The sequence below is a fragment of the Artibeus jamaicensis genome, unplaced genomic scaffold (genome assembly GCF_021234435.1).
Source record: "Artibeus jamaicensis isolate MK-2021 breed Jamaican fruit bat unplaced genomic scaffold, CSHL_Jam_final contig_391, whole genome shotgun sequence".
NCBI classification, from domain to species: domain Eukaryota; kingdom Metazoa; phylum Chordata; class Mammalia; order Chiroptera; family Phyllostomidae; genus Artibeus; species Artibeus jamaicensis.
Window position 1 is genome coordinate 8,344,236 of NW_026521814.1, and position 26,979 is coordinate 8,371,214.

Genomic DNA, 26,979 nt, shown 5'->3' on the forward strand with positions numbered 1-26,979 from the left:
CCTCCATAAACTACTGGTTTCCTATAATAGTGTCTCAGACGAGAGCAGCAGTTTTCAGCCAGTGTGCCACAGCACATCGGTGTGCTGTAAGAATTTCTAAAGCATGCAACACCTTCCTATTTAGTCAGTCTGAATGAATCAAAATTATACCTATTTTCTTTTTGTTTTTGTCAGATTGGCAAAGTACAGGGGCCAGCACAAATAATGCCCCCTTTTTATTACAAAGTCATAAACATGTAATTCTGTAACATGACAATATCACACTCATGCACATCATATGACATTTAGGTGCAATGTTCACATTAAAACCATAAATTATTACAGTCATATAATTCCCTACTAATCACACTCAAGCAGGAGTTGGTTCTGTTGGACTATATATATATACACACACACACACACATATATGTGTGTGTGTGTGTGTGTGTATATATATATATTTTTTTTTTAGTGTATTGCAAAATTTAAGTAATTAGATTTTGTGTGCCATGATATGAAAAAGGTTGAAAATCGCTGGACTAGAATCACAGACTATAGATACCACTTATCAATTCATTTACCTGTCTTTGATCAGGTTTCTCTTCTAGTTTCTTTAGCAGCTGTTCCAAACCTTTGCCTCCCCTTGTGGTCACCTTCAAAGGGCTGAATGTAATTTTAACTCCTTAACAGTTAAGGAGTAGTTACATTTATACAGTCCTAAAATTATATTTGGCCCTTTGAAGGCAACTAGGAGGCTGATGTGGCCCCCGGTGAAAATGAGTTTGACACCCCGGGTATATAGGGTCTTATTGGAACATCTGCTAAGTGCTAGAACATTTCATGAAGTGAGGTGCTTGAGTAATGAGAGATAAGGCTGGAGAAGTAATTAGGACTCATTGTAAAGGGCTCTGTGGTCCATGTAAAGAATTTGAACTTTAGACAGATTCCTTCTAGAGATACATTAAAGCCATTAAATACTCTTAAGCAGAGATATGACATGCTCCAAAAGTTTCTTGTGGTAGTTGTGTAGATTGCAGGGGTTTGTAGGATTGCAGGAGAGTAAGAAAGAATGTGGTGATATCATTGAGAAGGCAAGAGATGATGATGGCTGGGCTTGGTCATGGCAGTGGAGATGGAGAAGAAGCTGGGTATTTGAAATAGATATAGAATATGAATATATACATATATATGTATAAAGAGTCTTGTGAGAGATTGTATGTACAGCATGTACAGAACTTGAAAAACTAAATGTCACAAGTAAAAAAATAGAATTCAGTTCTATTAGTCAAAGTATTGGAGATCCAAGATATAGTGAAATGAGCACTAAATTAAGACTTGGAAAACCTAAGTTCATTCTGACATTGTCATCAACTACCTTTTTAAACCATAGGCAAATAAATTTATTTTAATTTCTTTGTATCTTGCTTTCTCATTATTTTGTCTTGTTAGTAATAATGGTCATATGGTTGCATTCATACATATACATAATGGATTAAAAGCACATTTTGAGAAGCATTAGGTTAGTAACAGGATAAGAGAGACTGCTGGGAAAGAGATATGACAGGGCTGCGCAACAGCAGCAGCCCAGAGGAGCGTGGTGCCAGGCAAAAGGACAGAACAGGTGTATCAGCCTGGATTCTTGTCTTAAGTCCTCTGCTTAGTGAGCATGCATTACAGTCTCTCATGAGCAAGAGCTCATGTGCATTATGTGTCTTTTTTGAAAACTTCTTTTTCCTCCTCTTTCTATTAGAAATATCCGAAGAAAGGTGTTAATTCCCCTCCTATTACACTTATGTTCTGAGTACTCTGAATCTTCCCTCTATCTATTAAACCCAGACAAATGTACTACGTAAAGTCTAGTCAGTTCTGTTCAGCAGTTAAGACCCCTTACTTCTAAGGTGTCTTAGAAGTACACATCACATTTTTTTGACCTAATTTATGCTCAAAGCTGTCTATCCTCCCTACATGGGCACTTGGAGAATCTCCCTAGTAATCACTGATAGACTATGAAAACAGGGGCAGAGGGTGAGAGAAAGGTGATCCACTTTAATGTGGCCTACTTTTGAGTTACTCTTTATCTTAAATCCACACTTCAGATTGATTACATCGTAATTTGAATGTTTTCAGTACTGAGAGGAGAGTAGGGTGCTTAAGCTGTTCATTGGTGATGGCAACTATTGCGTGATTGCCATGATGTAAGAAGTGATTTTATAAGCTTCTACAGTTAAATGAGAGATTTCATTTATGTTATTATGACATCTATTAGAGATGTCGTTTTTTTGTATGGTTCATTGATTTACTATAAATGTAGTGGTATAAGTTTTATTCTATGTTACGGTGTGCATCATGCATCTTTTATGTTTATTTCATCTTTTAGAATGACCAGGTTCTTCAGGGGTTCTCAGTGGACAAAGGAGAATTCACGTGTCCTCTCTGTAGGCAGTTTGCGAACAGCGTTCTTCCTTGTTATCCTGGAAGCAATGTGGAAAATAACCTTTGGCAGCGTCCTAGTAACAAAAGCATACAAGATCTCATAAAGGAAGTGGAGGAGCTGCAGGGACAGCCGGGAGCTTTCCCAGTAAGCATCATTGTAAGGCAGAAAAAACTTGGTTAACTGAGCTCTGCTTTTTAGCTTTTATTTTCATTCTGTTTTTAAATTACTCTGGGCCTTTATACATTTAGTAGAAATTGCTTTTAGAGGTTTTATTCTTTATTCGTGGTTATTAAAAATAAAAATGAGTAATAGAACAAATCATTACCAAAGACTGTACTTTTCCTTAGTTTAAATTGTTATAGTTTTAATGTATATTTCTCAGATCATGAAATCCCATAAGCTTAAATATGGTTAAACTTTCTAAAGATGTTGAAATGTTTAAAAACAAAGCCAAACAAACTACATCTATGTATCATGCAATATAAAGCATAGTCTAATCATTTAAAAATATGTCCATTAGGTATATTAGGATTAAGATGATTTATTTATACATACGCACACATATATTTTATGTATGTATAATTATAGATTTACACACACATTTGTGTGTGTATTGGATAAAATATTGTATATACTTGATTGACTCATTCACCATAAGTCAGTCTGTTTTACTGTGTGCTTTGGTATGAGTGAACCTATCTTTTATCCCATCCAGTAGGATTTATTTGATTTAAAATAAAATATTTCACCTTTGTGATATATTTATGATGTATTTCTTGAGAGACATGACAGCTATGCCTGGTTTATGCAATAAATTTATGAAAATTTTGATTGTCTGACTTTTGAAACAAATTCATTTTGAAAGCTACTCAGAATCATCTCCCAGCTGTCCCTTTTCTCAGTTGAAGACTAATTTTAGAGTCTGTGTGCTTTGTTTTTTTTTGTAATTCTAAATTTTTACATGTTTAAAATATGCTTAAAGTAAGGGACCTTGATATCAGTCTTTAAAAAATGAAAATCGGGTTTTTTATAAACATGGGAACTATTCAAAAATATTATTTTAATGACATCCACTCATTTGTTTAGAATATTTGTTCAGTTTGTATGGTTAGTTCATGGTTGGGTTACATGGTGTTACCAGTCTCAAACATAAAAGAAAATATTCTTTGATCTATTTTAGCTTTTCTGCACTAAATATATTTATAGCAGATAGCTAATATACTTTTTAAATTTAATTTTGCTAGTATGTTCATATGATAAACAGTGTAGTGTTAGATTTTTATTAGAGAAAACTGAATATAATTAAACTTCATATTTTTGTTCATATTTTTAACAGTCTGAAACCAACTTAAGTAAAGAAATGGAATCTGTAATGAAAGATATAAAAAATACGACACAGAAGAAGTACAGAGACTATAGCAAGAACCCAGGTTCACCAGACAATGATTTTCTCTTCATGTACTCTGTTGCTAGGTAGGTGTGTATAGTATATATTCTTATATTTACTCAGTATTAGTTGCATTTATTGTTTTATTCATTGTCATTCATATTTGTTTGAAGAAAGTATATTTTTAATGCTAGTTGCAATTATGGCTAATTTTAGAACTTCCTAGAAGGACTGTAAAAATATAATTTTTCTTCATTTTTCTAAAGAGTTTATTTTAATGAACTATTGAGTTAAGTGTTATTAAGCATTATATAATATGTGGGAAAAGTATGTTATTAACATTTTGAGACAGATATCTACCTCAAAGCATGTAGATATCATATATGATGAGTGGTGGTAAGAAATCACTCTTCAGCCCTGACTGGTGTGGCTCAGTGGGCTGAGTGTTGTCCTGCAGACAAAGAGGCCACCAGTTCAGTTCCCCAGCAGGGCACGTGCCTGGGTTGCAGGCCAAGTCCCTGGTTGGGGGTGTGCGAGAAACAATCGATACATGTTTCTCTCCCTCCCTTTTCCCCTCCTTTCCCTTCTCTCTAAATGTAGATAAATAAGATCTTTATTAAAAAAAAGAGAAATCACTATTTGAGTTCTGTCAACAAGTGATAATATTGAGAACTAAAACATTGTACTATGTTAAACACTACTTATTTATTAAAAAAATAACAGTAAGAACTTATTTTGTTTTAAGCTAGTCAAAGATCTAATAAAATCCTTGAAGACTATAGTTGGTTAAATAAAGGAGAGGAAGCATAAGATTAGGCATATCCTAAGCCTCTATTAGTAGCTAGCCAGAGGCTCAAGAAAGCACAGGTAAATAACTTGCAACTTTCAGACTAGGTAGGATTAGTCTAATTGAGTAGGTGTTCAATATCTAAGAAATAGTTCCAAATAGGAATTTTAGAGAACTTAATTGAATGAAAATGGAGAACCATAAAAGAAGTAAATGGGGAAGAAATGGGCACAATTAGAAACTTGTAAACATGTTCTGCCAGAACTGATATTTTTGGCCCCTGGATCTTTCTAGAAGCGTGCTTCATATTTGTCCAAGTAGTGTTGTCATAGGCAAGATTTAGAGGGATAATGTGACTGGAAGTCATGTAGCAGATTAGTGGCAGAGTTGGACTAGAGATCTCCGGAGTCATGCTCTAGTGTTCTTTCAGTTTTTAGCCTCTTTCTTCCTCTCCTGTCTTCAGCTTTTATAGGTCATAAATGAATACAGTTTCATCATGACCATTCTTTTTGTCCCATTCCTGGAACAGAGGATAACAAAGGGTAAAAAAGTTATGTGTAGTCTTTAAAAGCCAGGAAAATTTGGAACCAGATTCAGGAGAATGGCAGTAAGCAAGTTAGAACTCAAGATAAGGAAACACAAATCTTTGGCTTAAGAATGCAAATGCTGGACGTAGATTGATATAAAAGGATCTTATGAATTGGGAAGTAACTTTCTAGTCTGCATGTTCTTGACTATTGTTGTTATTTATTTATCCAGAATGCTTTGGGGGAAGATATAACAGTTAATTTAACTGTGTAAATTAACATTTTGTCTCTGGACAGTTACCAATTGCATACTTGCAGTAAAATACACTTTATGAGTAATCTAAATTGAATATAATTTATTTTTTAATAGAATATAAGTTAATTGCCCAAGGTTTCAAGGTTCTACAAAACTTTCGTACTCTATTATGGTAATAATGCTGTAGAAGATTGGGATGAATGTCAATCAACTCAGTTATGATGTGTGTGTGCTCAAGAACAGGCAGTCCTCCACTATTGAACAGTGGGGTCTGTTCTGAGGAATGTGTCCATATGTGATTTTGTTGTCATGTGAACATAATAAAATGTACTTACGCAAACTTAGATGGCATAGCCCACACACTTAGGCTGTATGGTACAGGCCAGTGCTCCCAGGCTACAAGCCTATACAGCGTATTACTGTACAAAGAAAGACAAGATTAAATCAAGCACCGGAAAAAATAATACAATAAACAGATGCAGTAAACATGAGATATATAAGGTGGCTGCCAGTGTAACATGGTATACTGTTTTACAGTAAACCTTTTTTTTATGACGAAAAATAATGCACTCTAAAATAATGACAAAAAGTGTGGTATAGTAAACGCATAAACCAGTGACATGGTTGCTTATCATTATCAAGTATTACGTACTATCCACAATCGTATGTGCTATACTTTATATGATTGGCAGCACAGTAGGTTTGTTCACACCAGGATCACCACAGACACTTGAGTACTGTATTTGCTGTGGTGTTAGGATAGTTATGACGTCGCTAGGTGACGGGAGGTTTTCAGTTCCATCTCACCTTATAGGATTACTGTGGTATATGGGGTCCACCGTTGCCCGATGTGTTGCTATGCAATGCATGACTGCACACATGCACACTTATGTTGAGTACATATTTATGCCTTTGATTTTATTGGGATTGACCTTATAATAAAAGTCATGGTTGAATGGGAATGATCTGTATATGGAATTTTGCTATAGAATCATAAATCCAATAATTTGATTTAAATTTAGTTTAGTGGATGTTTTCAGATTCCTTTTTGTTGGTTTGAACTTATGGAATAAAGCTTGCTGTGATAATGCAAGAGACTTTTCAAATCAACATATTTCAGTTTTTCTCTCATAGAAAAGCAGAGACAAATGTCAAATGTTATTTACTAAAGGTATATAGAGAGAGAACATGTACTCTCTCCTCTCATACTCCTCAGATCCTTAATGATAAACTCTAAAGCAGTAAAATAATGATTCTGAATGAGAAGGTATATAATGCTTAGAAACCTCATTTTCCTTTGGTTAAAATTATCCAGGGCATTGCAAAGTTTTCACAGTGAGATTGTATGCCTTCTCCAAGTTTTATCTAGTCATTAAAAAGAAAACAAAAATCAAATTGACTCAGAAAACAAAAGCAGAAATTGAAGGAAGAAAAGTATTTGGTATATTATTTGAATAGGATGTAATTTTCTCAAGTTAGGAAAATAGATTCTTTATAATTATCTTATGCCTAGCATATAACTTTGTTTCATAAATATTTATGATTATATATGATTATTTTATGCCTAAAAGATAGGCATTAAAATACTAATATCAGAAATGCTTAGATATTTAAATAAAATATTTAGAAATAAACAACTTGAATTACTTAACTTTTGAATTAAATGTCATGATTCTTAAATATGCAGTTGATTAGAATGTACAAGTTTATTTATTCAATCTTAGTAATTCAAGGACTGCAACCCTAGTTTCCTGGAGCTGAATTTCCTCCTGCTGAATAAGTCATTTTGTTTGGTCTTTGGTGAGCTAAAATTTTTTGATGTTTAGAAACATAATATTGCTAGTGGGTAACTAGCCTACAAAATTATGTCCTTTAATAATTGTTTTAGAGCTGTTTTTGTAGGGCAGTGAGTATATCTTTGTTTTTAATTTTATTTGTACGGTGAAGCCTTAGAAGATTTTCTGAGGGCAGAAAAGAAGAAATTGTTGGAATGCTCAGAAAACTCCTGCTTCCAGAACATTTTTATTTTAACATCATTCGTTTAGGAGGGCAGGAAAAACTATTGTGTTGTGATTTTCAGCAGTGAAGGAAGGTCAGGCATGGTGCACAAGATACATTTGTGTCTTCCTTTTTTCGGTGGTGTCAAATTAGAAGGCCAATTTTGTTGTAAATGAATAAGGAAAAGCTGATGGTTTGGCTCTCTGACACTGATTTTTAAAGTTTTAGATAATATTGAATGATACTAACCTTTCGGATAGATAGTACTTTTTTTAAATTTAGAAAGGATGTTGTGTAGGAGGTTGTCCTATCATAATATGAATAATTAACTATATTGAGTAGTTTTAACATAGTTTTGATATAATTAACTATATTTAGTAGGTTTTTTCCCAAGAATTCTTTAAAATAAAACTTCTAGTAACATGTTTGTCATCCTTTAAAGTATCTTATTTGATGATTGAATAAACAGAATTGTTCTTATTTTTATATTTTAATGAATTTTTTGCAAATTATGCTGAAATGAAAGTTGACATTCTAGTTCTGACATTTGATTGTAAGAATCATGTTTCTGGTTAGCTTTTTTAAAAGTACTATCCAGGAAATCTTAGTTTTTATAAGAGAATATAGCCATTAATTTTTTCCTACAGATTAGGCAACAGAAGATTTGTGAAAACAAAATGTATTGATCTCATTTATATTCCCCTGATGAAGGAACACATGCTGGTCTCCGCTCGCTTTCTGTCCACTAATATGAAATCCTTGTCCCTGCTTCCTTGCTGGTAGGTTTTTAGAAGTTCAGTGAGCAATGCAAATCGCCTGAAGGGTGGAAAATTTCCTTGTCACACAGATGCCCTTATCAGCAGCAGCCAGATGGAGCTCTGAGCAGAAACATTATCAGTGTTAAATTGCTTTTCTTCCCCCTCCTGATTCACTGCCCCCCCACCCCCAGCCCCAACAACTAGACAGGATTAAAGCATTCCTTTAGAAGTGGGAGGCAGATGTCAGGTTTAGGAATATTTACTATTTTGAACAGTTTGTGTTTATAAGTAAATATATGAAAAGAACATTTGAAACAGAATCTTGTTCAAAATGCAATCACAACCAGTTCAAAATGTTTTGTTTTAAATAAAATAGCATAATATTCATTCTTGAATTCACTTGTAAAGAGTAAGTTTGAAACCTGGCTGCCTAATTTTTTTTAAGAGGGAGATAGAACTCACTAGTAGTGTCAGATGCATATCTTGGGTATAAACATGTTTGGTCTATTTTAGTTGTGGCAAGTAAAGGTATATTTAAGTTTATTAATACTGTTGAAGTTAAAATATATACAATTTGTCATTCAGAATTTTTACTTTTATTATTTTGGCAAAAATGGCTATTTTGCTGTTACTGCTTTTGAGTAAATCTTTAGATTCTGTATCAGTTTGATTTTTGAAATGTCAGTTTACTAATGATTGCTATTCTGTAAGTTAATTGCTAAATATTTCATAATTTCACATCTATATGAACAATACTACTGATGCTTAGCAGTGTCATTAGTTAGACAATGTATTTTAATAAAACTGTAATTTAAAAAATCCATAAAAAAGGCTACTGTTAATTATGTGTTGTTGCTAGCCACTTGGATGTTAGTGATTTTGCTTCTTAGTATTGATTTCTAGATGCCCTCTAAGCTCCACTGATAGAAAAACTGGTGTGCCCTTGTGTTTATATGACAGTGGCCACCTACTCAGTGGCTAACCGAGTGCAAATTCTTCAGATTCATTTGCAGGTTTATGTGGTTATTTTCCTTATGGCCTAGTTATTAGTGTTTGCCAACATTTGGAGTTTCAAAGTTACACCATGATGTGTGTGCGTTTTGCAGGTATAAGTATGAACGTAGTAAGTAAGGACAGGTAAACTGTCTCTTTTATTTCTAAGTATCAGAAATAAAGTTGTACTGGTAATGCATAAATTATACTTATGCAAATAATAAAGTTGAAGAACTTTGTTATTTAGGTTGATTCAGTCATATCAGTAAGACAAATCGAAAAGTATTGCTTCAGCCTAATGACTGAGATACACTATAATGCTTTACTTACAGAACCAATTTGGAACTTGAATTAATTCATCGAGGAGGCAATTTGTGTTCAGGTGGTGCAAGCACAGCTGGCAAAAGGTCTTGTTTAAGTAAGTATTAAACAGGGTTAAAATTTTAAAAATTTATATTTATGGCATATTGAAAGCATAAACAGACAAAGTGATCTTTTGGTGTATTTTCAGATTCTTTTTAGGTTAAATATAATCTGTTTTAATAGCAATTATATGCCTTAAATAGCTAATCTTGTACTTAGAAGAATCATGAATAAATATTCTGCTCTTTCTGTACTGTGATTACTCAGTAAATAAATGCCATACTGATTGATCAGATTCACATTGGTTCTAAAACAATATACTATTCCCAGATCTAAAAAATTACCTGTGAACTTGAATTCCTTTGAAGAATTTTCACATTATCTAGATTTAAGAAAATCTTTTATAATGACAATTTGTATTGCCCATAGACGCCTGTATGTAGCCTCTGTTAACAAAAAAAGGCATTTTTACTGTACTTTAGTATGCATGTTAAAGTGAATTAAAGTTGTATGTATTGGCTTTTATTTATAAAAATACTTTATATTATAAAATGGCATGATTTTTAATACTTTTTATAGGGTATAGTGAGAGAAGTAAGGGTATATATAGTAAGATAGATTTTTTATGAACATGGTTTTATGCTATATTTAGTTGTTTAGAGAATCAATGTGAATTTTGGAAATAATATTGTCTGTCATGTGTAGCTAACTATTGGTTCCAGATTACTGGAGTTAAAATATTACTTAATGTGATTAGAACAGGAAATAAAAATTGTTTAAAATACCTAATATAACCTTTTGAAAAATAAATCTTTCCTTAAGTGCTAAAATATTAGTAATTATGAAAAGTATCAGTACATATTAGTTTTCAAACATATGTGTACATTATTTTTAAAAAGATATATCCCCTGGCTGGTGTGGCTCTATGGACTGAGTTCTAGCCTATGAGTCAAAGGGTCACCGGTTCAATTCCCAGTCAGGGCACATGTCTGGGTTGCAGGCCAGGTCCCCAGTAGGGGTACTTGACAGGCAACTACACATTGATGTTTCTTTCCCTCTCTTTCTCCCTTCCTTACCCTCTCTCTAAAAATAAACAAATAAAACCTTTTAAAAAGATAAAAACATGTGTATATGATTTTGGAATGCTTTCAAAGCAAAAGACTAATCAAAAGTAACTTGAAATTTCCAACATCAATATACAAACATGAAATTTCAACTCAGTTTTAAAATTCTTACTAGTTATATTAGATTTTGATATTTTGGGTTATCACTTGGTTCCTAGAACTTTAATGTTTTGAAAGTTATTTTTTTGAAGAGTATTTAGTATTTATTGATGTATGCAGTTAAGCCCTACTTATACCCAGTGATTTGGTATTATGCTTAATGGGAAAGTTGTGGGTACACAGGAGTCTTAGCATCTAGTCTGTTTCAATTAGCAGAAACTATAATTTTACTAACATAAATTATTTTTTGTTAACTTATTCTTAATTGCTATTTGGCATTGGCTGGTAATATTCCAAAAACTGTTATATTAGTAAGGGTTTAATAAAGGAATTTTAGCTTTATGTTCAAAACTCTGTTTTTTCCCCCTTAGGTATTTAAATTTATTCAGAGGTTTATAAATGATGGATTTATTCAGAATCTTAAAATTAGTAGTAAAATTATAGCAGTAACCACTTCAATTATTATACTCAATTTTTATTTAAATTATCAAATTGATAGTTACTTCCAAACTTTCAGTTCCCTTTAATTCCCCCTTTAGCAAATAAGAGATTATATTATGCCAATGTAGTAAAGGTCATGATAAAGCACATCCTAAATATAGGTTAACACCATTTTGAGTTTTATTTATTTTTTTAAATCAATTATGTTCTTTTTCTTTCAGCTTTATTGAAGTATGGTTGATAGTAGTTGGTTTATATGGTTGATTCACATATGGTTTTATATGGTTGATATAAAAATGATATATATTTATGATATATACCACAGTATTTAGATTTCAGTTTTCATATGATTTGTTATTGTTCAATTGCTTATGCATTATTTATACTATTTATAAGAGCAGCTCTATTAAGTCATATATGTGGAATATATTGTATGTCATATGAAATCCCACCATTTTTAAGTGTGCAAACTTACTGTATTTGAGAGTGTTCTCTCTCTGACAGTGGAACCAGAACATGCTACTGGCACATTTATACTGAAGGAACAGATAAAACTGTAGTACTCGTGTATTCAAGCCAAAATTTTAAGTGTTGAAGTTAAATGACCAGTATGTAGTCAAAATAAGAGTTCACTCTTAAATATGTGTCTGGGAAATTTTTCACAGTAAAGTATGAGCAAAAATCACATAGCAGTATACTATGGTATTTTATCAATACCTTGCATCTCTAATTTTAAAGTTTGTAAAGTACTGTCACATAAATTATTTATTTCTTTTTCATAGAAAAGGAAACTAAAGTTCATGGTGATTGCTTTCCCAAGTCATACAGCTGGCAAATGTCAGAATTTGCACTTGAACCCAGCTTTTATGACTGAGTTCAGTTATGTATGACATATCCCTTGGCCTTAAGCGTCCCAGAGGATGCAGAGCCTTTAAGAGCTTTCACCCACGGGCTTAGTCAAGGACATCCTGCCGCACATCGTTGCCTTGGGAGCCTTACAGGCCCACTAACCCTCCTGTTGTCTTGTCTGTTTCCCTCCAGAGAAATTGAGATTTTTCTCCCTGTGCTAATTCAGAGATTGTTTTCTTTGGCAGTTATTTACTCACTGATAATTACATTTACAGGGTTAAAATCTTAAGGTGGAAATGCAGACCAAGTTAAGTTTACCTTAGGGAAATTTTAACAGTGATAAAATTTAAGGTAGAACAAACTTATAAAAGTATTTAGGATAGTTCTTTCATATGTATTTCTGTCTTAATGACTAATATGAGTTATATGAAGAAATAATATACCAGTTTTCAATTTCTTACATATCCTGAAACAACTGACGGAAACACAGAATTTCTAAGCTCAATGAACATCTGCTCAAAAGCACTTTTAAAATATTTTCACACGTAACAACTTCGGGTTCAGTTTCCTAACGTGGATATTCCTGTAGATATAAAGATTGCCATAATGTTGTTTCATGTACATGTATGATATTCATAGTCATAATGTAAATCTATTATTTTACAGTAAAGTTGGAGTTGTTTTTATGTACTTTATAGATTTTCCTGTGTGTATGTAAAATAGTCTTTCTTTAAAGTTGATCAAGATGGATGGTATTGTTACAACTTACTTGTTTGTTCCAGCTGAAACTTCTTTTAATGAAATCTTGCAGGGAGGCAGGCGGGAGCAGCTGGGCCAGCACTGCTTCCGTGGTGCGGATAGGTACCGCACCACTTTGGGAGCAGTGGAATTAAGGCTGATTAATTGGCCTATTTTTGGTTAGTGACCCAGTGTGTTATTACGAGAGAAATGACGGGTATAAATTCTTCATGAATTTTATGCTTACTTATTATGATTTTTACAGGATTGTTGACTTACTCATATAATATTCATCATTCTTAAAAAATCCCATTATGTGTTAAACACTGTGCTAACCTAGGAAGTACAAAGAGGGAAAGACACAATTGTCTTTTTCAGGGAGAACTCACCATCTAATAGGAGAGGAATGTAAGGAAAAGATAATTACAGGGCTGTATAAAAAAGTGCTAAAACAGTTAAATCAAGGTATAGAGAATGCATAAAAGCAAGGGCTGATCATATCTGTCTCAGGTATGGTATTAGAGAAACTTTACAGAAGAGTGCTTGAGCTGGTGATAATTTTTCTTTGAAGACAAGAAGGTACTATTCTAGGCTGAAAGAACAGTTTGCAAAAAAAAAATTGAGATAACATGACGCATTGTGGAATTATTTGGGAAGGGGAAGGGAGGAAAACAGGTTAAGAAATAAATCTGACGGCCCTGGCTGGTGTAGCTCAGTGGCTTGAGCGTGGGCCTATGAACCAAGGGGTCACTGGTTCGATTCCCAGTCAGGGCACATGCCTGGGTTTCGGGCCAGGTCCCCGGGAGAGGGCGCATGAGAGGCAACCACATATTGATGTTCCTCTCCATCTCTTTCTTCTTCTTTTCCCCTCTCTCTATAAATAAATAAAATCTTAAAAAAAAGAAACCTGAAAAAGAAGATTGGGATTAGCTCATGAAGGGTATTTATTCCATGCCTGTTACTTCAGTGGTTCATGAGCTAATGGTGAGATAATATGAATAGATTTATTGTTTACAGGTATTGGAAGAGGGTGACACAACGGATTTAAAGCTGAATGAGTACTTTTTTGAATAATCCAATTGAAAATGGTGTAGTGGTGGGGTAGAGCAGACGGGATGGATCATGGGAGGCAGAATCAATAGTACTAGTAATTAATTAGCCATGAGGGCAAGGATGTACAAGATGACTCAAGTTTTTCCTTGGATGTTTGCGTGGGCATTGATGTCATTTACTCAAATAGGGATTATAAGAGGACATGAACATTGGAGCTGGGTGGGGCTATATAATCTGTTCAGCTTTGAATATATATTGATTTTTTATGGTGCCTGTTGAACATCTGAAGTGCTAGAGAAATTTGCCAGTGGTAAAATTATAGGTAGAGGTGGAAGTCCAGCTTAGGTGAAGTAGTATATGTAGAAAGAGAGGGAAAGAGGACTAAGAAGGGATCCCTTCTCTTTTCTTAGGGAGAATAACACCTGTTAGGGTTCAGCAGAGCAAGAAGAGCATGTACAAAGTAATTGAGAAAGAACTGGGGGAGAACCAGGGAGGACTGATACCAAAAGTTCAGAGGAAGAGAGAGAAGAGAGTTAAAAATATATGTTAATATTTTTGTAGAGTATTAATTTTATATGGAGGCCTGATATTGCTAAAATAGTCATAATCTCCAATTTTAGGTATAATATCTCAAGTTCATAAATATTAAATTTATTGTTTAGGATTTATTCTTAGAAACCATATATGTCCATACATCTATGTAAGCATACCTATCTACACACCTCAGATGTGTGCTATTACTGTGACTTCTATTACTCAATAAAAGCCCAGAAAGGTGGTATTATGCCCTTTTTTACAGGTAATAAAACTGAGATAATTTGTCCAAGGACACATGGCCGGTACAGAGCTTGAATTCAAATCCAGGACTTCTTAGCTCCTGCTAGACAGCGGTATCTCCTTTACATATGTTGAAATTACATAGCACACCTGTAACTTAATTTAATGTTTCTTATTTCCAAACTCTTTTATAAATGTAGCTCTAACTTTAGAACTTTAAAATGTGTCATTCCAGAAAAGAAGTTATCTATTCTTTTTAGTACTGTTATACAGAATTTTAATATGCTTTCCTCTTATTAATTTAAAACATTTTATTCATGTATTTTTAGAGAGGGGGAGGGAGGGAGAGAGGGAGAGAAACATCAGTGTGTGCGTTTGCCTCTTGCACACCCCCTACTGGGGACCTGGCCTACAACCCAGGCATGTGCCCTGATTGAGAATGCAACCGTGATCCTTTGGTTCGCAGGCCAGTACTCAATCTACTGAGCCACACCAGCCAGGGCTTAATATGCTTTCTTGATATAATTGTTTTTCAATTTTTAAAATATCATGCACACAGTTGGTGTTTAATACATTTTTAAATTTTTTTAGTTTTTAACTTTCTGATTATGATTTAGGTTTTCCTTATCCTGTATCTACTACTGTCAATATTTGTTTAGTATGAAATAGTCTTGCTGCAAAAGGAGTGTTAGAGTTCGTTCTTACTGATAGGTCTCAGAATAAATTTTGAAAACACAGTGAACTATATAAACATAGTTAAAAATACTGATTGTTATTTAGCCAGTTCTCTGTTTCCTACTGAAGTTACCTGCAATTTCTAGAACTGGTTTTGAAAGGTAGAAGTACATCATTAGTTATGTTATTATTCTTTTGTTCTGGTAAAAACCAATACCAAGGACTCTTGTTATATATTGTATTAATAGTATTAGAAGATGCCTTGGGGTTACAATCTCAATTTTTCATAGGAATGGAAAGGGGTGTATGTGTGTTAAAAAAGGGATTTTGGCCTTGGCCAGGTGGCGCAGCTGGTTGGAGCGTTGTCCCACACATCAAAACGTGGTGGCTTTGATCCCTGACCGGGCTGTGCACGGAAGGCAGACGGATTGGTGTTTCTCTCTCTCTCTCTCTCACACTCAAGTCGATAAACATATCCTCTGGTGAGGATTTTTTTAAAAATTCCTTTTTAAAAAAGGAATTTTGTACTATTTTTTTTTATCACTAAAACCTCAAGGAGAACTAGAGTGATGGAAATAACTAGGAAATAGTGAATCTTAAATTCTACTCAATAGTCTTTCCAGTAAATATTAGTGTCATCTGACAAGGTATGTCCTCCTTGTGGGGCTCTTTCCTCGTCTGCAGAGTGAGGGAGTATAAGAAGATGAAAATGTTTCCTCTGCCACCTGTATTTCTTTAATTACGGTAGAGGCTGGAAATAGAGATTACAGCATTGTTTCTGTTCTGGCTATGGCTTCAATGCAAAACATGTTAATAAAATTGCAACTTCTGTGCTTTTGATTAAATCATGAACTTTAAGTTAACTGACTTTTATCTTGGAAGGATACATTAAAAAGAGCTCTTAGAGTCAGTTAACACCTATGTAAAAAGAATGCAAAACTTCCCACCTTGCAACTTGAATTACTCTTTATATTTTTCTGATAGAGCAATTTAGTTTTATAATACTTTTAGTTCTAAATACTTTTAAAAAGTATAAATTATATACTTGGTAAAAACAGTCTCTTATGTGTAATAGATTAAAATAAAAACAACCAATATATTTTTGATTATGTTACTTCTATGCTAAAAATGTCCCTTCTTTTCTGTGTTATCAGTAGAACCAGGGTAGTGGAAAAACAGGAAATTTGAGAAACTTACTGGTTTCAAGATTGGGGATAACAATATTACCTACTTGGCCGAATTTTTGTGAAAATTGAGATAATTTATATAAAGTAAATTATTAGGTAGTGCTTGGCACATAATAAATACTCACCTAGTGTTAGCCATTTATAGCATGAAGAAATTTTAAGAGAGTATTTATACTGTACATTGACTTATAGACAGAGGTTGAAGCAGGATAAGGTATTTAGATTCTGTTTGTTATAGAAAGACCAGATTGAGAAATGTATCCACAGTGTGAGGGTGAAGTCCCTAGCTACCTCCCCTGCACACAGAGTGGAACATTTATCTTGTTAATCTTACAGTTCTATGTTTTATGATAGCTTCCCAAAACAACAACTGCAACTATTACTACTACTATTAAATATGACTGAGACTACTGCTATACCTCTTACCCACACAGAAATCAGATTAGTGGACCTTAGTCTAAAATGTAGTTTGTTTTCAAGTCAGTTGCTTAGAGAAACAAAATCTTGTTTACTTTTGATTATTTTAATTTAGAAAATGTGACAATAATATAGTGGCTAATTTTCTCCTTTCTGGTTTTAAGAATTAATTAAGGTCATATGGCAAGATGTATTACCTGACTTTCAAGAAAATGACATTTGATACACAAAGCTTTGTATTTGTGACAGAATAATTTAAACCAATCCTTATTATTTATACAAAAAAAAAGGACATGTGATACCAAAGCAAACTTTAGGATTTTTTTCTGGATAATTACAAAATTTTAAGTAAAACTTTTTCTTATAAATGTCATGAGTAGAATTTTATTGAAAGGTAAGACTGATAAATTATTATTATGGCTTAAAGAGAAGAAAGTAGCTGGATTAGTCTTCCTAAGTAATATTTGTATTTCAGTTATTTTTCTCTTCATGTTGAATTAAAAAATGATAAAGTAAAAATTCAACCTAAAGAAGACTTAGGGGAAAATATTAGGTAAAGAAAAAACTTCACCTAACTGATTTATATAGTTGTTATTGTCCATATTACTCAGGGTAGGGTGTTGAAGATATAGTACATTTTGGTTAGGAGAAGACCACAATAATGAGAAATACATATTATAAGGCTGTAGCATAAAGCCAGGGAAAAGCAGTCTGTGACAGATGAGGAAAAAACAAAACCATTCCTGTTAAATCTGACTATCAGGACAGTCCACATTCCCATTGAAATTTAGACGTATTTCAGTTTGGCTTAAAAAAGAGCCTGAGGTAATTGGTACTTAAAGTTGGTGAACTGTAATTATAAGGATAGGAAACATTTATGAATTACTTAGAAATTTTGTCTGAATTTTGTTCTGGAAGAATTTTGTAAACTTTCTAATTACATTTTCTTCAATTTATTTAGATCAATTGTTCCATGTATTAGCCTTGCACATGCGGCTTTATAGCATTGATTCTGAGTATAATCCCTGGAGAAAGCTTACACAGTTAGAAGAGATGAATTCGCAGTAAGTATTATTGAAAGACTGAAGTCAATTAAAACTGTTTTTAAAAAATGGTTAAGTATAAAAATAATATTAGAATTCTTTATGAATATGTGAGTTTTCTTCATAAAATATAGAAATATGTAATAAAAATGGAAATGTTTACACTTATATTTTCTATAAAAATTGCATAAAAATTCCTACCCACTGAGAAAAAATTTTAAAGGATCCCATTAGTTTTTATGCAGATAAAATAGTCTAAAGGAGGTACAAAATGGCTGGTTGTTCCTCTTTTAATATCAGAATTGATCAGTGGGTTCAGGCAGTCTAAATCTGATCCCTCCATTGTAAAGTTCCCCATCAGCCTTTCTTCTAAGGATTTTTATAATCCTTGATGATTCTTTCCTAAATCTAGTATCTCATTAGGTACTGCACAGTAGTGATTAAAGCAAAACAAAACAAAACACAACACCTTTTTAAAATGCATACATGCAAACCGTTCTTGTGATATACTAGATACTGGATTTCTAGTATAGATGGCACTAAGGAGCAGTGAGGGGAGCATGGTCTTTATAGTGAATGGTGTTGGTTTAGTTGTCCATTTACATGAGAAACAGTTAATATTGACCCCTACATTATACAGAACCTATTCAGATTTTGCTAGTTGTTTCAGTAATACCCTGGGAAATGCAAATGCAATGCAAAGAAAATTCAAGATCATACGTCTGTTTAGTTGTCATGTCTCTTTAATTTCCTTTAATCTGAAATTGTTCCTCACTTTTTTTTTTGTATTTTATGATGCTTTCTTTTTTTAAAAAAAGAGCTTGGGCTAATTATTTTGTAGAATTCACCAATCTATTTTCATCTAGTATTTCCATGTGATTAGATTCAGGCTATAAACTTTTGGTAGAAATACCACAGAAGTAATATGTATTTTTTTACTGTGTTTTATCAGGAGGCACGTGCTATGGATTTATTTTGTTACTGGTGATAATAACTGTCATCATTTGGCTAATGTGGTATCTGCCAGTTTTGTTCACTGTACAGTTATTATTTCATCCCTTGTAGTTAGTATCTTGTGGGGAGATACTTTGAGGTTATGAGTATGTCCTGCTACTTCTCAAAACCAAAATAAAATAAAAATTTGTGTGTTTTGGGGTGTTTATAGACAAAATGAGCAAACTATAAGTATTTTTCATGTTGTGGCTAAGGAAAATCACTTTTGTTTGTACGAGCTAGTAATTTTTTTCCTAACTAGACTTGCATACTCAGTAACAGGATGGTGTGCAAATAAAGTATTAGGAAGCCTAACTCTTGAGTCTAAAGATGTTCAGTAAACAAAAGATTTTTTAAGTATAGAATTGTTGAATTAAGAGTTTAAAAAAGAGACATAGGTACCATGCTTTCAATAATACTCATTGATGAGTTTTGTTCTTTTTAAGCCCCATGATATAATATCCATTAGGATAGTAGTAAATGCCGTGAGCACTTCCCTACTGCTCACTTCATGCCAGGCATTTTTGTGCTTTGTGTATATAATCTCACTTGATCACCACCATGACTCTATACCGTAGATACCATTGTTACCCCAGTTTGTATTGTGTACATATCACAAACCTGAGGCTTAGAAAAGTTAATGAAAATATTCTTTGGGGATACACAGCTGTTAAGGAAAACAGCTGGCATTTGATTTCAAATCTTTCTGATTTCAGAGCCTAAGTTCTTAACTATTACTCCATGCTTCCTTTCCCAGTACTGCGAGATCTAGGGAATTTTTGGAAAAATCTGTTTGTTTCTACCACCCCCCCTACAGTATTTACTCTTTTTTTATGCTTCATTAGTTCACTAATTTGTCTCTACAGTTGATTATAATGTCATCTGTATTTTATATCTATATATTAGATTTAAAAAAATTGAGGTATCTTTTCTTGTTTTCTCACTTTAAGTAGTTTTTCAACACAAAATTCTATGACTAGTGATATGGATTTCTTTGTTTTTAATTTATTTTATTTTTACTGTACTTTTCTATCACCATTTATCCCCCTCATACACCCTCCTCCTGCAGTCACCACACTACCTGCTGCAGTATCGTCCATGTCCATGAGTCCAGTTTTTTTTGCTTGATCCCACCCCTTCAACTCCCTGCCCTCCTAGCTGCCATCCTGCTCTCTATGAGTCTGTCTCTATTTTGCTTGTTAGTGCAGTTTATTCATTAGATTCCACATATGAGTGAAATCATGGTATTTGTTTCACTTAGTATAATGTTCTTCAGGTTCATCTCTGCTGTTGCAAAGGGTAAAATTGTCTTCTTTGTTATGGTTAAGTAGAAATCCATTCTTTAAATGTCCCATGTTTGTTTTATCCACTTATCTACTGATGGACACGGGCTGCTTCCATATCATGGTGGTTGTAAATAACACGGCAATGAACATAGGAGTACTTATGTTCTTTCAAATTAGTGTTTTGGGTTTCTTTGGATATATTCCCAGAAGTGGGATTTCTGTGTCAAAAGGAAGATCCACTTTTACTTTTTTGAGGTATCTCCATACTGCTTTCCACAGTGGCTGTAACAATCTACATTAACATCAACAGTGCAAAAGCATCCCCCTTTCTCTGTATCCTTGACCACACTTGTTTGTTGATTTATTGATGATAGCCATTCTGACAGGGGATACTTCATTGTGGTTTTAATTTGCATTTCTCTGATGATTAATGATAGTTAGCATCTTTTCATGTGTTTATTGGCCGTGTGTATGTCCTCTTTGGAGAAGTGTCTATTAAGTCCTTTGCCCATTTTTTAATTGGGTTGTTCACTTTTTTGGTGTCGCACTTTGTAAGTTCTTTATAAATTCTGCATGTTAATTCCTTATTAGATGTATTGACATATATATTCTCTCATTTCATGAATTGTCTTTTTTGTTGTTGTTGATGGTTTCCTTTGCTGTGCAAAAACTTTTTAGTTTGATGTAGTCCCATTTGTTTATTTTTTTCTTTTGTTTCCCTGAAAGAGATATATCAGATAAAATATTGCTAGAAGCAGTGTTTGAGATTTTACTGCCTATATTTTCTTCTAGGATTTTTATGGTTTCAAGACTAAAATTTTTATGGTTTCAAGATCCATTTTGAATTTGTCCTTGTGTGCGTTGTAAGAAGGTGGTCTAGTTTGATTTTTCTGCACATATCTGTCCAATTTTCCAATACCATTTTATTGAATAAACTACTGTTAGCCCATGTACATACTTACTTCCTCTCTCCAATATTAGTTGGCTATAAAAGTGTGGGTTTATTTCTGGGCTCTTTATTTTGTTGCATTGATCTATGTGTCTGTTTTTATGCCAGTGCCATGTTGTTTTGATTCCTATGGCCTTGTAGCATAGTTTGATATTAGGTAGTGTGATTCCTCCAAATTGGTTCTTCTTTCTCAAGATTGCTATTGCTATGCAGGGCTTTTCGTGATTCTATATAAATTTTTGAACTCTTTGTTCTAGTTCTGTGAAGTATGTCATTGGAATCTTGATAGGAATTGCATTGACTTATTTAAATTATTGTATGCTAATTGTTTACTTTAGTAAGACCTAATAAAATTTCTATGTAATTTTTTTCATATAAGGCAAGGTCAAGGAAATAATATGTTTATAAAATTATATTTTAGTTAAGAAATATGACCCCTAGCTTTTTCTTTTGAGATTTCTCAGTTGCTTATGAAAGTTTTATTTCTGTTTTGTAGGCATATATGTGAAATATAAAATGAATTAGAAAGAAAAGATATATAATACTGTCTAAAGTGATTATGCATTTTCTCTTAGGCTGGGAAATGAAGAACAACAGCTTGAGGTTCCAATTCTTTATCATGATGTTACATCTCTTCTGCTTGTTCAGATTTTAATGATGCCGCAACCCTTACGCAAAGGTATGTCTTTATAATTTAAATTCTTAGATTATGTGGTACATATAATGAATATTCTAAAAATTCTGGAGACAAATATAGCACTTAGTCTGATGGAGGTGTTTAGAGGTAAATTACATTTAAAAATTTTAGTTATAGTAATCATATACATACAAAGAAGACAATAAAAATGTGTTTTTCTTTTATGGTCTATTCTCTCTAGGTTTTTAGTCAATAATGAGGTAAAGACATGTGAAATCACTCTGAGAACTTGTTTTTAAAAAAAATAAAGTTATAGTTCAAAAATGTGAAAAATAGAGCAAACTGTCAGCCTTATGTCTTCATCCTATTTACATGAATGTATATTTTGATATAATGGTATGATGTTATTCAGTATGATGTTTCATCTTCATAGTTAATGTTAATGTCATATTATGATATTAAGAGCATTAATATTATACTAGTAATGTTTTAATTGCTACTCCATAGTCTACACTTTCCATTTGAACACATTTAAAATATTCTGTCAAATAATGTAACTCTTCTCCTTTGCTGGGACACAAGGATTTTGCTTTTGTTTTTGTTCTGTTATAAGTTATACTGAAAAGAACATCTGTGGGATCTAGAACAACTATTCCAAAAATTATATGGAACAACAAAAAAATGCTGAATAGCTTTAGCAGTCTTGAGAAAGAAGAACAAAGTTGGAGGGATCACACTACCTGATATCAAACTGTACTATGAGTCCTGGTACTGGCATAAGAACAGGCATATAGATCAATGAAACAGAAAGAGCCCAGAAATAAACGCCCACCTTTATGGTCAATTAATATTTGACAAAGGAAGCAAGAACTTACACTGGAGTAAAGAAAGTCTCTTTGTAAATAGTGTTGGGAACAATGGACAGGTATGTGCAAAAAAAATGAAACTAGACCACCAACTTACACCATACATAAGAATAAACTCAAAATGGATAAAAGACTTAATGTAAGTCACAAAGCCATAAAATTCTCAAAGAAAACATAAGCGGTAAAATCTCAGACATCTCTCTTGGTAATATTTTTGCCAATTTATCTTCTTGGGCAAGGGAAGTGAACAGAAAAGAAACTATCAGCAAAGTGAAAAGGGAACCCACTGCATGGGAGAACATATTTGCCAATGACGTACTTGATAAGGGATTAACTTCCAAAATATGTAATTTGTATAGATCAATACCAAAAGACAAATAACCCAATTTAAAAATAAGAAAAGGATCTGAATAGGCATTTTACCAAAGAGGACGTACAGATGGCTAATAGACATATGAAAAAAATGCTCAACATTGTGAATCGTCACAGAAATGCAAATTAAGACATCAGTGAGGTATCACCTATCAGAATGGCTAGCATCAATAAATCCAAAAACAAGTACAGGCAAGGATGTGGAGAAAAGGGAACCCTTGTGCACTGTTGATGGGAATGCAGACGGGTGCAGCCACTATGAAAAACAGTATGGAGTTTCTTCAAAAAATTAAAAATGGAATTATCTTTTGACCCAGTGATCCCACTTTGTGTAATATATCTGAAGAAACCCAAAACACGAATTTGAAAGAATATTTGCACCACTGTGTTCATTGCAGCATTATTTACAATAGCCAGGATCTGGGAACAGCTCAAGTTCCCACCAGTAGATGAGTGGATAGAACAGTGATAGGTAGACAATGCAATTCTACTTGCCTGTAGGAAAGAAAAAAAAATCTAACCTTTTGTGACAGTGTAGATGGACCTGGAAATTGTTATGCTAAGTGAAATATGCCAGTCAGAGAAAGACAAATACCATATGAGGTCATTTATATGTGGAATCTAATTAACTAAGTAATTTAACAAAGTAGAAATAGAAGCATAAAGCATAGATGCAGAAAACAGACAGAGCTGTCAGAAGGGAGGAGGATTAGTTGGGTAGAAAAAGGTGAAGGGATTAAGCAAAAAAAGAAACACACACATGTTGAGGTCTGTTCAGAAAGTATCCAGCCATGTACTATGAAAAATAGAGGTGTTTATTGAAGAAGACACAAGAAACATTGTACATAGGGCAATGATGCCTCAGTCTCCTTCAAAGTAAGCACCTTGGGAACTCACACAGTTTTCCCAATTGCCACCAGCTGCCCTGTCATATTTTACTGAATCTCATTGACAGCCTGAAATCTCTTCCCTTTTAAAGGTGATTTTAATTTGGGGAAAAGCCAGAAGTCACAGGGTGCCAAGTCTGAGCTTTAGAGGGTCTCAGTCACCTGGGTGATTTGAGGTTTTGCCCAAATACTCTGCATGAGCCATGATACATGAGTGGGCATGTTGTTATGATGAAGCTGCTAGTCACCAGTTGCCCATAGCTGTGGCCTTCTGAATTATACAAATAGTTTCCACAAAGGAATATTCAAGCTTAACACAAAATTTGATGCAGATTTGTTGCTGTACTTGCTCAGTCATTTTGAATGTGATGGCCACACAGTGCACATGCTCACTTGACAGCGTCTACCACCCCCACTGACTAGTACAGTGAAGTCATCATTATTCACGCATGTGCATTCCAGTCCACTCTCCTTGGTGCCAGGTTACATCAATGTGGTGTAAACTGTTCTTGTTATATTGACGATGGCTGGACCTTTTCCGGTCCATATACCAACAGACCTTGATATATGTATGTAACATAGACATGGACAAGAACAGTATGCTATGGTGATAGCCAGAAAGAAATGGGGATGTGGAGACTTGACAGTGGGCAAAAGTGGGATAAATTGGAAGGGAAAGAGACTTGACTTTGGGTGAGGGTACAGTGCAGTATGCAGGTACTGTTTTGTTGTGTTGTATACTTGAAACCTATGGGGTTTTATTAATCTATGTTACCCCAATAAATTTTGTTAAAAAAAGGAAAGAGGATCTGTGGGTATAGAAAGGCCTTGTACTGGAGGAAATATTCTTTGTGTGTCTTCAATTTGATCTTTTGATAAAACTTTTTACCTAAGTATATGAAGTGGTTATTTATTTTAAATATAGGCTAGTTCATGTTTCATACAAATTACGATACTCTATAAAGATTTAAATGTTATTAATAAACAAGCTTGACGTTTTATTTATACTGGCACTATAAGTTTGGGATTATTTTAATTATAATATTTACCATCTTAATTATTTGAAAGTGTACAATTCAGTACATATACTAACTATATTGTACCACCATCATCATTATCTTGTTCCAGAACATTTTCATCAGTCCCAAAGGAAATTTCATAACCATTAAACAGTCATTGCACATCTCCTTCTTCCCCTAATTCCTAGTTACCACTAATCTACTTTCTGTCTCTGTGGATTTGCTGACACTGGATATTTAATATTAATGAAATTATATAATGCATGGCTTTTTTGTGTCTGTCTTCTTTCACTTAGCATAATGTTTTCAGGGTTCATCCATTATAGTACAAGTTGTATGTATATCGGTGGTCCCCAACCTATTTGGCAGCAGGGACCATGGACTGGCAGGGTTGGGGGAGGGCGGGGGAACAGGAAGTGGAGATTAGGTGGGGGTGGGTCAGGAGGTGGATCTCAGCTGTTTCACTTGCGCCCCACTACTCACCTCTTGCTGTGGTCTGTGCAAGAGAGGTTGACAGGAGGTGGAGCTCAGGTGACCCTCCCTCCCCTCCTAGTTTCTAACAGGCCACAGACCTGTACTAGTCCATGGCTCCAGGGTTGGTGTATATCACTCTTATTTATAACTGAATAATATTCCATTTTATGAACATACCACATTTTGTTTATTTGTTTTTCAATTGATGGACAAATAAATATATAATAAGGCATAACAATAAGGAAATTGCTTTTGAGTCGTCATAGAGCCAGAAGCAGATTATAGTGGGGTGGGAAATGAGAAGAGGATGAGAGAGCAGAAATAGTAAACAGAATTAGTAAGAACGAATGTGAGAAGAGAACAGAAGCTATAAGGGGATATAATTCAAGAAGTTATTTTTTTGTTTGTTTTTTAAGATAGAGTTTTGAGCTTGTTTAAGTATTTGCTGTTTATTCACTATTCACTTAATAACTTCAGGTGTGGCTTTTTTACCCTAAGTGTTGCCCTCCATGAAGCCTTTTCCTTTGGATGTCCCCTCTCTCTTTCCAATGATACATCATCCATAGTTCTATTTTGGCACTGTCTAATTGTCATATAGTAGATTTTTAAAAAATATCTTTTTCTTTAGACTGTCCATTCCTTTAGGACAAGTACCATCTTATGCGTATCTGTGGTGCCTACCTGGTACATAATAGGCTCAGTAAATGTTTGATTGGGTGTGTTAACTGTCACATCGACTTATTTTCTGGTAAATTGCTTATTTTCTATTTTGAAATTAAAGTTATTACTTTACTTGAATATTTATATTTTACATTATAATCACTTCAATAATATTCATTGAGATTGTTGGCACTTTATTAGGCTCAAACCTCAAGTGCCTGGATTTATACTGAAGGGGACAGCATTGATTACCTTATTAGTTGTTACATGGATTTGGAATCTTTTCTCAGTTCTATGTTGATTAAGGCAAAGAAAGTCTTACTAAACTGAGATCTTCACTTTATCAAAGAAAAAATAGACTCAAACTTACACACAAAAAGCATATCACAAATTGACTTTTGTTGTAGACTGAACTTTTTGAAGAGAGAAGACATGTAGTTAATAACTCAGATCATAAAGGGGAAGATTTAGAAGATTTTGCATGGATATGTACACAGTAATTTATGAAAGCAATGGAATAGTATTTTTTTAATCCTCACCCAAGGATATGTTTATTGACTTGGGACAGAAAGTGGGAAAGAGGGAGAGAGGGTGGGAGGGAGGGAGGGAGGGAGGGAGGGAGGGAGGGAGGGAGGAAGGAAGGAAGGAAGGAAGGAAGGAAGGAAGGAAGGAAGGAAGGAAGGAAGGAAGGAAGGAAGATTGATGTGGGAAAGAACCATTAGTAGGTTGCCCCAACTGAGAATCAAACCCACAATCCTAGTAGGTATGTGCCCTGACTCAGAACTGAACCCACAACCTTTTGGTGTATGGGATGACATTCCAACCAACTGAGCCACCTGGCCACAGCTGGAATGGTATGTTTTAATAAAAAATTTTTATGGTAATTTTGGGAAAGAATAAAATGTCTGATACTGTCTTCAATTTATGTCCTATTTATTTGTATGATTTTTC

General features: G+C 33.8%; 1 protein-coding gene across 6 annotated transcripts in view; it reads left to right on the top strand.

Moving 5' to 3' along the window:
• UBR3 (ubiquitin protein ligase E3 component n-recognin 3) overlaps nt 1-26,979 on the top strand; it is a 192,857-nt gene that overhangs the window by 131,866 nt on the left and 34,012 nt on the right. For 4 of the 6 annotated variants that reach the window (XM_053665019.1, XM_037140665.2, XM_053665020.1 and 1 more), the window contains 5 exons: nt 2,357-2,569; nt 3,750-3,886; nt 9,452-9,537; nt 17,804-17,906; nt 21,689-21,792. In XM_053665019.1, coding sequence (XP_053520994.1) covers nt 2,357-2,569; nt 3,750-3,886; nt 9,452-9,537; nt 17,804-17,906; nt 21,689-21,792 — 643 coding nt within the window. The remainder of the gene's footprint in view (nt 1-2,356; nt 2,570-3,749; nt 3,887-9,451; nt 9,538-17,803; nt 17,907-21,688; nt 21,793-26,979) is intronic. The other 2 variants (XM_053665021.1, XM_037140667.2) reach the window with 1 other exon arrangement.